Source organism: Barbus barbus (assembly GCF_936440315.1).
Source record: "Barbus barbus genome assembly, chromosome: 12".
NCBI classification, from domain to species: domain Eukaryota; kingdom Metazoa; phylum Chordata; class Actinopteri; order Cypriniformes; family Cyprinidae; genus Barbus; species Barbus barbus.
The window spans coordinates 32,444,593-32,457,125 of NC_136740.1; the positions used below are offsets into that span (position 1 = coordinate 32,444,593).

The 12,533-nt window shown below is 39.0% G+C and overlaps 1 protein-coding gene across 1 annotated transcript in view; it reads right to left on the bottom strand.

Annotated features, from left to right (window-relative positions):
• Nucleotides 1–624: 624 nt before the first annotated feature.
• LOC306877491 (ras GTPase-activating-like protein IQGAP3) overlaps nucleotides 625–12,533 on the bottom strand; it is a 32,164-nt gene continuing 20,255 nt past the window's right edge. Inside the window, exons 26-38 of the mRNA XM_079429265.1 lie at nucleotides 11,915–12,139; nucleotides 9,946–10,086; nucleotides 9,009–9,093; nucleotides 8,245–8,477; nucleotides 7,923–8,055; nucleotides 5,268–5,370; nucleotides 5,045–5,183; nucleotides 4,873–4,960; nucleotides 2,683–2,895; nucleotides 2,320–2,480; nucleotides 1,999–2,124; nucleotides 1,281–1,389; nucleotides 625–1,197 (exon numbers count right to left, since the gene is read on the bottom strand). Of these exons, the coding sequence (XP_079285391.1) occupies nucleotides 1,084–1,197; nucleotides 1,281–1,389; nucleotides 1,999–2,124; nucleotides 2,320–2,480; nucleotides 2,683–2,895; nucleotides 4,873–4,960; nucleotides 5,045–5,183; nucleotides 5,268–5,370; nucleotides 7,923–8,055; nucleotides 8,245–8,477; nucleotides 9,009–9,093; nucleotides 9,946–10,086; nucleotides 11,915–12,139 (1,870 nt within the window). The 3' untranslated portion in view covers nucleotides 625–1,083. The remainder of the gene's footprint in view (nucleotides 1,198–1,280; nucleotides 1,390–1,998; nucleotides 2,125–2,319; nucleotides 2,481–2,682; nucleotides 2,896–4,872; nucleotides 4,961–5,044; nucleotides 5,184–5,267; nucleotides 5,371–7,922; nucleotides 8,056–8,244; nucleotides 8,478–9,008; nucleotides 9,094–9,945; nucleotides 10,087–11,914; nucleotides 12,140–12,533) is intronic.

A 12,533-nucleotide genomic window follows, 5' to 3' on the forward strand; every position in this document is an offset into this window, starting at 1 on the left:
TTTAAAATGACAGCAATTACAGTGTTTAACCTGATAGTTTTACTGACAGATGGGATGTTATTTCTTTTCATTAAACTTACATTTATTTAAACGATAATAACATGTAAAAGCAAGATAATGAAAGAGAACACAAGACCAACTCTGACCACATCAGACCAGTTTACAGCTGGATTTCTGAAACTCTCTTCATACTCATGTCAAGCATCAATAAACTGTGCCAAATCTGCTCCACGTGAAATCCTCGGCATGCAGCCGCCATCAAACATGAGCAAACAACCTCAGCAAGAGACACGACTCAAATATAAAGAAAACCTGCTAGAAAAACACCTGAATCAGATTAAATTCAAGTTTATTTGTATAGCGCTTTTCACAATACCAATCGTTGCAAAGCAGCTTTACAGAAAATGTTGTGTTTCTACATTATATTTAGGAGTAGGTTATTATTGGTGACAGAAATACAGTGAAAATCATGCAGTTAGTTACAAACAGACGGTGAACTCTATTAACTGCAACGATTATATGTTGCGATTACAATTAAATGCCTTTGTAAGAACCACCAGCGTGAGACATTAAATATTACTCAATGAACAAAACATGTACAATGAGACACAAACACTGTTTATTCATGCAAAATGTTTTATTGTGAATAAAAACACTTATTAAAAGAGTGACTGGACACTCATAAATGACATAAAAACAGGAAAAGAATACAAAGAGTTTTCAGAAAATAGAGACAGAAAATATTTACACAGATTTATTAGTTTGAGACTCTTTCCACTAAAATGTTGTCAAATTGATATCAGTTCACCTGATAACCGCTGGATAACTAGTATCACTAGTGTCCTCTTAGCGTCTTCTGTGATTCACTCGAATAAAGTAAAGCTTCCTTTTAAAAGCAGATGATTAATAATTGAATATATATATGGTGCATGATAGTGTTTTGAGTAATTCTGGATAATAAAATAAATGTGCTCCAGCAGCTTGATGCTCAAATGCAGAATGATTACAGTGGGAGAAAACAAGCGCTTTCTGTAATAATATAACAGTGTAACAGGAAGCTCAGTGGTCTGATGGACAATCAATTCACTTCTTGAAGAATTTCTTGTTGAGGAGGAAGATGAGCAGATTGACGTTGACTTTGGCTTTATCAAACATCTTCATCACGGCGACCTCCTCGTACTGCAGCTGCAGCAGATCCTGCACACAAACACTGATTATTCCTCATGTTTGATCACGGAGGAGGAACACAAACGTGGTTACAGCATCTGGAGTAAAATCACCTGATATTTGAGCGGGAATCTCTCCATGTCCACACCCATGAAACGAGCCTTCACCAGGAACGTGCCGTCCTCCTCACCACGAACTATGTCAAAGATCACGTTCTTGAACCTGCAGACAGATCGTGAACAAACACCATGAAAGAAGTCTCTTCTGCTCAGCAAGGCTGTTTATTTGATCAAAAATACAGTAAAAATTGTGAAATATTATTATAATATAAATCAGCTGTTTTCAGTGTGAATATATGTTAAACTGTAATTTATTTCTGTGATTTTCAGCATCATTACTGCAGTCTTCAGAGTCACGTGATCTTCAGAAATCATAATAATATACTGATTTACTGCTCAACAAACATTTCTGATTATTATCAATGTTGAACAGTTATATTTTTGTGGAAACTGTTACATTTTATTTTTCAGGATTCACGGATGAATAAAAAGTTCAAAAGAACAGAATTTATTTGAAATAGAAATCTTTTGTAACATTATCAATGTCTTTACTGTCACCTTTGATCGATTTAATGCATCTTTGATGAATATGAAAGTATTAATTTCTTTCAAAAAGACTCACAAAGAGCAACTTTAAGTCATTGAGAGATTCAGTCCATTCAACTCAAATCACTCAGGCTCAGAATCAGTGTATTTGAGCATTGTATCAACCAATCAGCATCGAGCATGGGATTTGTGTTGTAAAGTGTGTGTGTGTGTGTGTGTGTCGTACTGTGTGACGGGCAGGTCTTCAATCTCCAGCAGAACTCCTTTCTCATGTAGACGAGCAGCTGTGTACGTGAGAGTCGTCGACTTCTTCTTCCCTTTACTGTCAGACGCTTTCTTCCCATTGACTTTACTGACGGACACAGAGACAGAACAAACTCACACACCTTCACTTCATGTGTGTGTGTTGTACCTGTTGGTGAGGTTCTGCAGGTAGGTGTGTGTGTGTGAGCGTGAATGAGAGTGTGTGTTGTACCTGTTGGTGAGGTTCTGCAGGCAGGTGTGTGTATGTATGAGCATAAATGAGGTGTGCATGTGTGTGTTGTACCTGTTGGTGAGGTTCTGCAGGCAGGTGTGGATGTATTGGCTGTAATAATCCACCTGCTCTGAGTGGAAGCAGCTCTTGCACTGCAGGCCGTTCAGTGTTTCTTTGAGTTTGACCAGCTCCGCCTGACGCCTTTGACGATACACACGCTGATGACGGATGTCCTACACACACACACACACACAGAGCAGACCGTCAGCGCACGCACGCACACATACACACACACACAGAGCAGACCGTCAGCGCACGCACACACACATACACACACACACACACACACACACACAGAGCAGACCGTCAGCGCACGCACACGCACACACACACACACACACACACACACACACACACACACCAGACTCTGTGTACCTTAGCGATGAGCTGCAGGATCTGTGTGTGTGTGTCGGGGGGGCTGAGGGTCCCGATGGTCTCGAGTCTCCTCAGGTTCCTCTGGATCTTCCTCTTCTTCTCCTCCAGCGTCAGGTTCCCGTCTGCGATCAGCGACTGGTTCCTCTTCATCTTCTCTGGTGTTCGTGCGTCTCTCTGAGCACGCTGATGCATCATCCAGCCGTGCTGCACCTCCTGAGCACACACACATTGGGTTTTCAAGTTTTATGGGGACTTTACATCGATGTAGTGATTCTGATACGGTACAAACTGTATTTACTATCCTTTGAGGCTAATCTAAAAAAAAAAAAAAAAGAATTATAATAATAATTAAAAAAAAAAAAAAATTCCTCATGGGGGCCCAAAAAAAAAAGTCCTCACAAAGTCAAAAATGTCAGGTTTAACTATCACATGTCAGCTCTGGACATAAGCACACATTACATTTATTTTATATAAAGTTCATTAATGGTATAAAATTAAAGATGTAAAAATCAGCCCTGAAAACTCTACGTTTGAAAAGGACCTGATTTTTTATAAAAAGCCGCAGGAAACTTATGGCAGCAAAAAAGTACAATAATATTTGGTGCATTTTGTGTTATTTAGCAGTGAAAACCCATCAGTAATCAAGTTACGTAGTTAGCAATGATATTTTAGTATCACTGAGATACTATTACAGTTTAAAAAAAATTATTATTAGTTTTCATTTTCATATTTAGTTTTTATAATTATTTTAGTTAAAACATTGGTAAATTTAGTTGTTTATGACCATATTATAGGTTTTTACCCCTATATGATTGTTATTCATTTTTATTTCAGCTTTACATTTATCATGCTTTTATGCAAAGCGACTTACAAATGAGGACAATAGAAGCAAAACCAATAACAGAGCAATGATATGCAAGTGCTGTGACAAGTCTCAGTTAGCCTAACGCAGTACACTAGCAAGTTTTTTTTTAATTAAATAAAAAGAAAACAGATAGAATAGAAAATGCATAGGGAACACTAGTGTTAGAGAGTGATTTAAAAACAAAATAAAGAGTCAAGAGTAAAGAAAAAAAAGGGCTCTTTTTCCTTTTTAAAGAAAACAAGTAGTTAGAATAGAAATAGAATAAAGTGAAAGTGTCAAAGGGTCAAGTTTTTTAATAAAAAAGTAAAACTAGATAAAATAGAATTAGAATAGAGAGTGCTAGAGTTTTAGTTATTTTAGTGCTTCAATTTAAACTAAACAAAGACAAAAAAATAAACTGATCAAACAGGAACTGTGCGCGCCCAAAAAAACAAAACAATGAATTGTCAGGTGCATAAACAGAAAAGCATCTACGGGATGAATCGATGCGTGCAGATACCTACATCCCCAACTAGGACCCTCTCTGATGCACAGATTGTGTTGCTTGTTATCATTATTTAAAATGTAAATCATTTACACATCCACTAACTGGCAAAATTTACAAAATTAAACAATTGATCAGATGTGAAGCAACAATTATGTGTTCCTCCTCTTACTCTACGTTGGTAAAATGAAACGTGCATTGCACACTAGAATTGTTGAACATATGAGTGCTATCAGGAGGCAAGATCACACTTCTCAGGTTTTTCGTCATTTTGAGTCTGCAAAGCACTCTTTTCCTGATTTCAGATTCCTGGGCATTGAGAGGGTTCTGTTGAACAGGAGAGGTGCTAACCGTGATAGAAAACTGTTACACAGAGAGGCTTTTTGAGTTGAAGTCATTAACCCCGACTGGATTAAATGAAGGGATGGATCTTGTATGTTTTGTAAAGGGAAAATGTTGGCATGACAACTATCCCTCATTGATTAAGATAAGATGTTAATTTGCAATTGTGCTTATAAAGTGTTTTGTTGCTTTTTGCCTCATGAGCACTGAAGAAAGCATGGGCTCAAACGTCTGCACCTTGGTCTGTTTTTAAGACACTTTGCACTTTTATCAATTTTTGCAAGATATTTGGTCTGACTGTATTTTTCCAGTGCGGGGACAACTTCAGCTATTTGGTTAAAAATAATCTAAGAATTTAAGAAATGACTGATTTTTATTAACTATTTTTATAGATGAATACAGTCAGGTCCATATCTTTATTATTTTAGCTGTCGACCAACACATTCAACCCCTAATATATCTATATGGTGTAGAAGTGTGTGTGTGGGCGGAGTCATACCTGATCTCTGGAGGCGGAGACTCGCAGCACGTCACTGAGTGTGTCACCAGGCTGCGTTCTGATCACATCGATGATCAGCTGCTTAGTGCTGAAGAACAACCAGACAGGCAATCAACCCAAACTCTTCATCATCATCATCATCGCAGAACAGCAGCTGACAGACGCAGCTCACCTCAGCAGGATCCCCCGTGCGTCAGACTTATCATCAGAGCGCTTAAAGACATCAAACTTGCTAGTGAGGGTCAGAGAAACCTCCATCTTGGACCAAGTCTGCTCCGCGTTTGGATCTGAAGGGCTGAGCTGCCCTTCTCCTGCACACACACACGGGCCGGGATGAAGTCTAAGAATACTGCTTAGGTACAGAACAGAGCAAATGAACGTGGAGTGTGACGAACCTATGAGGTCCTGAACGGACGGCACCGAGCCCAGATCCTGCAGCAGCTGTTGAAGAGGATCCGACAGATCGGGACACAGACAATCCTGATGCTCCAGCAGCAGCTGCTCAGAACGAAACATGCAACATAACCATTCATATTTCTAAAATGTGACCCTGGAGCACAAAACCAGTCTTAAGGGTCAATTTTTTTTAAACTAAAAATATTTGGCTGAGATACAACTATTAGAAAATCTGGAATCTGAGGGTGCAAAAAAATCTAAATATTGAGAAAATTGCCTTTAAAGTTGTTCAAATGAAGTTCTTAGCAATGCATATTACTAATCAAAAATGAAGTTTGGATACATTTATGGTAGGAAATTTACTAAATATCTTCATGGAACATGATCTTTACTTAATATCCTAATATCCTCAGAGAGGCCAAGAGACGGTACTCCAGGAGGATAGCCCATCGTTTCAGCGACAGCAGAGACACTCGGAGCCTGTGGCGGGGGATACAGACGGACTACAAACCCCCACCACAGACAGACCTGTGACAGCACCATACCCCTGCTGAACGAGCTGAACGTTCAGCAGGGGGATGGTGCCTTTGCTCGCTTTGAGGCACAAAACAGCACCACTGCACAGAAGACTCCACCTCCTCCCGGCGACCAGGTGATGACGCTGTCCCCGGACAGTGTGAGGAGATCCCTCAGCAGGATCAATGCACGCAATGCAGTGCAGGCTGTTGGACTTCCTGACCGGGAGACCTCAAGCAGTAACACATCCAGCACCATCACACTGAACACTGGGGCCCCCCAAGGATGTGTGCTGAGCCCCCTCCTCTTCACTCTGCTGACCCACGACTGCACACCGTCACACAACTCCAACCTCTTCATTAAGTTTGCGGATGACACGACTGTGGTGGGTCTCATTAGCAACAGAGATGAGACAAACCACAGGAGCGAGGTGAGCCGCCTGGCCGGGTGGTGCAGTGACAACAATCTCTCTCTGAATGTGGAGAAGACGAAGGAGATTTTGGCGAGAGTGAGCAGCACCAAGTTCCTGGGTGTGCACATCACAGAGGACCTCTCCTGGACTAACAACACTGTAGCACTGGCCAAGAAAGCACAGCAGCGTCTCTACTTCCTCCGCAAACTGAGAAGAGCCAGAGCCCCGGCTCCCATCATGTGCACCTTCTACAGAGGCACCATCGAGAGCATCCTAACTAGCTGCATCACTGTGTGGTATGGCGCGTGCAGTCTGCTGCCATCAGGGAGGAGACTGCGGAGTCTCCAGGCGAGGACCAGCAGACTGAAGGACAGCTTCATACATCAGGCTGTCAGGAAGCTGAACTCCCTCCCGTCCTTGCCCCCCCCTCCCCTCTTTTACCCCATGCAACACTGAACTCTGATACTACGACAGCCCACATCCCCAGGACCTTCAACAACCCCCCCCCCCCCCCCCCCCACCACTTAAAAACTGTTACCAGCACCTGTCACTTGTGCAGCATTGGACTGATCACTACCTCATCCAGCATTGACTGCAAACTACCTCTTCGGATAGTCTGATAAAAAGACTGTTCTCCTGTCACTTTAACAGACTGATAAGCTCTTCTTGCACTACACATATATCTGCACAGTTTTGTTTTATTTAACTGGTTTGCACTCTATCTGCCATGTGCCTTATGCCACTTTATCTATCTCGTTCTTTATTTTTCTACAATGTCCTCATGTGTATATCTGTATAGTTGTATGTACATATGTTTAAACTGTATTTATCTGTATTTGAACGTCTACTGTCAGTGTTTAATGTTAACTGTATGCACCAAGGGTCTGAGAGTAACGCAATTTCAATTCTCTGTATGTATGCGCCGTACATGTGGACGAATTGACAATAAAGCAGACTTGACTTGACTAATGATTTTTGTCATAAAAGAGAAATGTATAATTTTGACCCATACAATGTATTGTTGTCTATTGCTACAAATATACCTGTGCTACTGATGACTGCTTTTGTGCTGCAGGGACACATATGATTAACTACACACCTTTCGCAGAAAATAAACAAGGTCATGTGACCACAGTATAACTACAGTTAGAAACTGATCACTGCATACTGAATAATACTGGTTCATTTCCTATTAGTTTAAGTAGTAAACAGACAGAGTGTAGTATGCAGTACACTATGAACAGGGAGTAGTCGTTAACTCCTATAAATTTACAAACAATTTCTATGGCAGTGAATAAAGCATAAAGAAAAACATTTACTCAATTTTGCAGTCTAATCTCAATGTGATGAGATATTAAGTGTATTCAAATTCACGAACAAATGACTCATTTTAGCGATGCATCAGAATTACGGCAACTGAATATATTCGGCCAAAAATAAATTCCGTTTCAGAACATTTTTTACCTTCATTTTAGTGTTTTGGTAAATATACTGTATGCACTATATTATAAGTTCATATTCACATTATTACCAGAAATACTACAATTTAAATGTTTATATGCAACAAATGTATGTGCAATGCAAATGTTTATATGTCATAATGACAATTACTTTTTAGTACTATATATTTGTTTCCATAAAAATGAGTAAACGATGATATATATCATAATCGATCAGAACTGTAAGAGTATCGTGATCTAATTTGTGCAGACAGACAGGCACTGACTCGGTGTGTGTTGATGAGTTCACTGATGGAGATGTAGATCACGGGTCTGTTGAGGATCAGCGTTTCTGAATACTCGTCGATGTTGAAGCGTTCCTCTGGCTCAGGCACGTCACACACAGTGCGCAGGAACTTCCTGTAGCAGGAGAGAAAAGAGCGGTGAGACAGGAAGTGTGTGTTCTGAGCTGCTCCTCAGATATCAGTCCTTCACCTGAAGTGAGTGTGTGTGTGTGTGAGAGAGAGTGTGTGTGTGTCCCTCACCTGAAGCGGCTGTGTGTGTGTGTGTGTGTGTGAGTGAGAGTGTGTGTGTGTGTGTGTCCCTCACCTGAAGCGGTTGTGAGTGTGTGTGATGTACTCGTTCAGAGCTCTCAGGTGCGCTGAGTCTCCGTGGAAGTGTTTGAGAGCGGCGCTGTGCTGCAGGATGCGGGCGATGGAGCCCAGTGTTCTCCTCTGACCCGGCAGCAGAGCAGAACCGGCCCCGAGCTCCACCACATCGAAGCCGTCCGGGGCCACGATCGCAGGGTTCATGTAGCGATAGTAGATCAGGTTACCCACGATCTAATCACACACACAATAAACACATCAAAAAATAAATCAGGAGAGGTTATTTTGTACATTTGAAATATATAATAAAAATAAATATATGTGACCCTGCAGCACAAAAGCAGTCATCAGTAACACAGGTATATTTGTAGCAATAGCCAACAATACATTGTATGGGTCAAAATTATACATTTTTATTTTATGCCAAAAATCATTAGTTTATTAAGTAAAGATCATGTTCCATGAAGATATTTTGTAAATTTCCTACCGTAAATATATCAAAACTTCATTTTTATTAGTAATATCCATTGTTAAGAACTTCATTTGAACAACTTTAAAGGAGATTTAATTTTTATTTTTTGCACCCTCAGATTCCAGATTTTAAAAAATTTACCCTTATGACTGGTTTTGTGGTCCATGGTCACATATATAAAAAAAATTCTACAAATAATTTAAAAGTATACAAATATATATAATTTATTAGTTTTATTTATTTATTTTAAATATGAACAATTTATCATCTTTTTTTACGTTTGATAGGCGTACCTTGTACAGTTCATCTTCACCGGCCTGAGGAAACTTCTCCTGCAGGGCGTCTCTCAGAACTTTAGCAGTGTAACGCAAACCGTACCTGATTGAGACACACACAGATATATTACATAACACCACATAATGAGTGCGAGAGAACACATTTAACCATTCTGACACAAGCTGAACACATGCAATACAGATTTAAGATCAGTCCCGAGAACACTGAACATCATCAGTTTGGCTCATCTAATATTCAGTCCCATCAGGATTTCACTGCCATTTTTTCTGATTTTTGCAGCCCAAAATTACTGTATTTCCTGCAGATGTTCTTAAAAATTGAGGTTATATTTGGGGTATTTTTTGAATGTTTTGTCTTTTTTTTCCTCCAGTGAAAACCCATCAATAGTTATTATGCGTTATGTACTTTGTTTTAGTGACAGTAAAAATACTTGCAAACTGAATAAAATAAATGTCACTAATTATAACACAATAATGCTACAAATGAATTATCTTTTTATTATTAATCACATTTTTTGTGAAGAATGTCATACACTACCATTAAAAAGTTTGAGGCAAGTAAGACGTCAACTTATATATTTTTTTTTAAATTTACTTTAACATTTTATTCTTCAAATCCTGAAATGTTTTCATAATTGATAACCATTATTAATACTTGAGCACCAATCCTTTATATTTGAGCACTGATTGAATCCAACTGATCGTATGACAATAGAAATAAAGGTGAATTTACCCTGAAGACTAGCATTGCATCACAGGAATAAATTACATTTTACAATATATTCACAACTTTTTTACATTGTAATAATATTTCACAATTTGTACTGCATTTTTGACCAAATAAATACAGCTTTAGTGAGCAGAAGAGACTTTTTCAAATGTGTCTTATGTTTCAGACTTTGGCAGAGTGTATATGTGCATATGCGATACATACGGTAGTTTGTGTGTGTTGCTGATGATGGCGTGTAAGACGCGCTCCGTCAGGTTCTTCAGGTTTGTGATGGAGATGCTCAGCCTCTGCTGGACCTCAGAATGACTCAAAGCCTCCTCGACGCTCACCTCATACGGCAAACAACTGAACACACACACACACACACACACACATGTTGGTTTTTGTGGGTTATGGGGACTCTCCATAGGTGTAATGGTTTTTATACTGAACAAACTGTGTGTGCTATTGCCCTACACCAACCCTACACCTAAACTTAGCCCTCACAGGAGACTTTGTGCATTTTTAGATTTTCAAAAAAACACCATTTAGTATGTTTTTTAAGCCTTTTGAATTACGGGGACATAGGCAGTGTCCTCATAAACCACCTTCATATTGTAATACCTCTGTCATACCCATGTCATTATACACATTTGTGTCCTCATAAACCACATAAACATGCACACACACACACCAGGTATGTAATGGATTGGGTTGAATAGCTGTCAGCTGTTAAATTTAAGAACACAATTAGATAAAACCAATTTAGCTCGACCAATCACCAAGCAGTGCTTCATTCTGTTCAGTCTGTTCAGGTCACATTAGCAATTAAAGAAAAAACACTTCAGCAAAACATGCTCAGGTCAAAGTGTCTGAATATTATTTTTTTTATCAATTTTACTGGTTGTCCACTGTATGAAGAATTGGGTATTACATGTCAGAGTTTACTTTATTTAGCTATCCTCACTTACATAAATTAACTATAGTGTCCTGCACACACTAGTAAAATAAAAAATAAAAATTATATCTGGTGTCTGAATAATTTTTGGTTTGACATCGGCCAGGCACAAGTTGCAAGTGTCGGGAGTGCCAACAGCATTTAAATGCGGGAGTGAGTCCCGTAAATTATGCTTCCATGTGTGCACGGAACAGCACTCACTCCCGCATTTACGCTACCATAGCAACATTTTTTTCTATGAAGATCTGGCAACACTGACACTTAGGCTCAGGGCAGCACTGACACAGGGCTCATAAGCGCAACTATCCCAGTGTCAAAATGTGCATTTAAATACGTCATTAACTACACTGTAAAAAAGAAAAAAAAAAAAGTTGAGCAAACTTCAAATTTTAAGGCAACCAGCTTCAGCAGATTTTTGAGTTCTCTCAACTTTTTGTTGAATAAACTTAAAACAACAAGTTGAGAAAACTCAATCGGTTGAAGCTGGTTGCCTTAAACGTTTAAGTTCTATCAACATTTGATTTTTTACAGCACTGTAAAGAAAAAAAGAAAAGTTGAGCAAACTTATTGAGTTTTGTTGAGTGCGGTCAGAGTAAACATGTTGACGGTCACAACCGCTGGGATAACAGTGAACTTAGGAATACAATATAAATCCAATGCTGTTGTTAGTGAACAAATGTTGCAATGACAAAATACTGCACTAAATTAAAAATTCAAATGTTACAAAAATTTTACAATATTGATGTTGTAATACTGGTAGCACTAATATAAAAAATTTGATGTTATATTTTACAAAAAAGTAAAAATTTTGAAATGCGCTGATGGTTGATTTTTTAGTTCCTTTTAATGTTGATAAGGGTTTTTTATGTATAATAGTAACCCTAGAATGTGATCAAACAGTTTAAAATAGCTGGGCTAAGACATATAAAAAATTTTATGACTGCAGTAATATGTTAATTCTGTACTCGCCTTATCCCACCGACTGACCATAAAACACAATTTCACACACACTTTTCCAAAATAATAATAATAAAAAAAAAAATTATTAATTATTTCAATGGGTTACTAGTGACACATCATTTGGATATTTTCATGTCTGGGAGAAATTTGTGATTAAACAGGTTAATGCGGTTGTCACTCCTGTATTTTAGTGAATTGTGTGTACAGAATGCGATTAAGGAGTAAAAGGTGAACTGACAACTGAATTTAGCTGCAGGGAGTATATGGCAAACGCACCTCTTCTGTCCCGTCTGGCTCTCGGTCTGGTTGACCCAGCTCTTGTAGATCTCCACAGGGTCGGTGCGGATGTTCAGGCTCCGGTCCTGAAGCACGTCTCCGATGACGGGTCCCAGGACGTCCTTCAGTGCGTTCTGACCACGAGCGTGGCGATAGAAACTCACCAGCATCTTGATGACGGTGGGACTTCCTGTGACCACTTCCTGCGGCCGGTCCACCTTTACTCTGCAATCATTCACCAACAAACATGATTGAATGACAATAAATGAATCAGGAGTTTTCAATTCTAACTTCAACGCAGATCAATTTACGAAGAACCAGGTTAAAGAAGTCATTGTTAATATATTTAACGTATCTGACATGCACAGTTAAACCAAAAATGATTCAGACACCAGATGTGACTTTAGATATGTGTTTACTGGACACTTTAGTTCATTTATGTAAGTGATGATAGCAAACTACAGCAAACTGTGACATATTACACCCAAAAACTCTTCATACAGTGAACTACCAGTAAAATTTGGGATCAAAAATTATTCAAACACTTTGACCTGGGCACGTTTTGCTTAAGTGTTTTTTGCTAATGTGATCTTTTTCCACCACAGACTGAACAAAATGA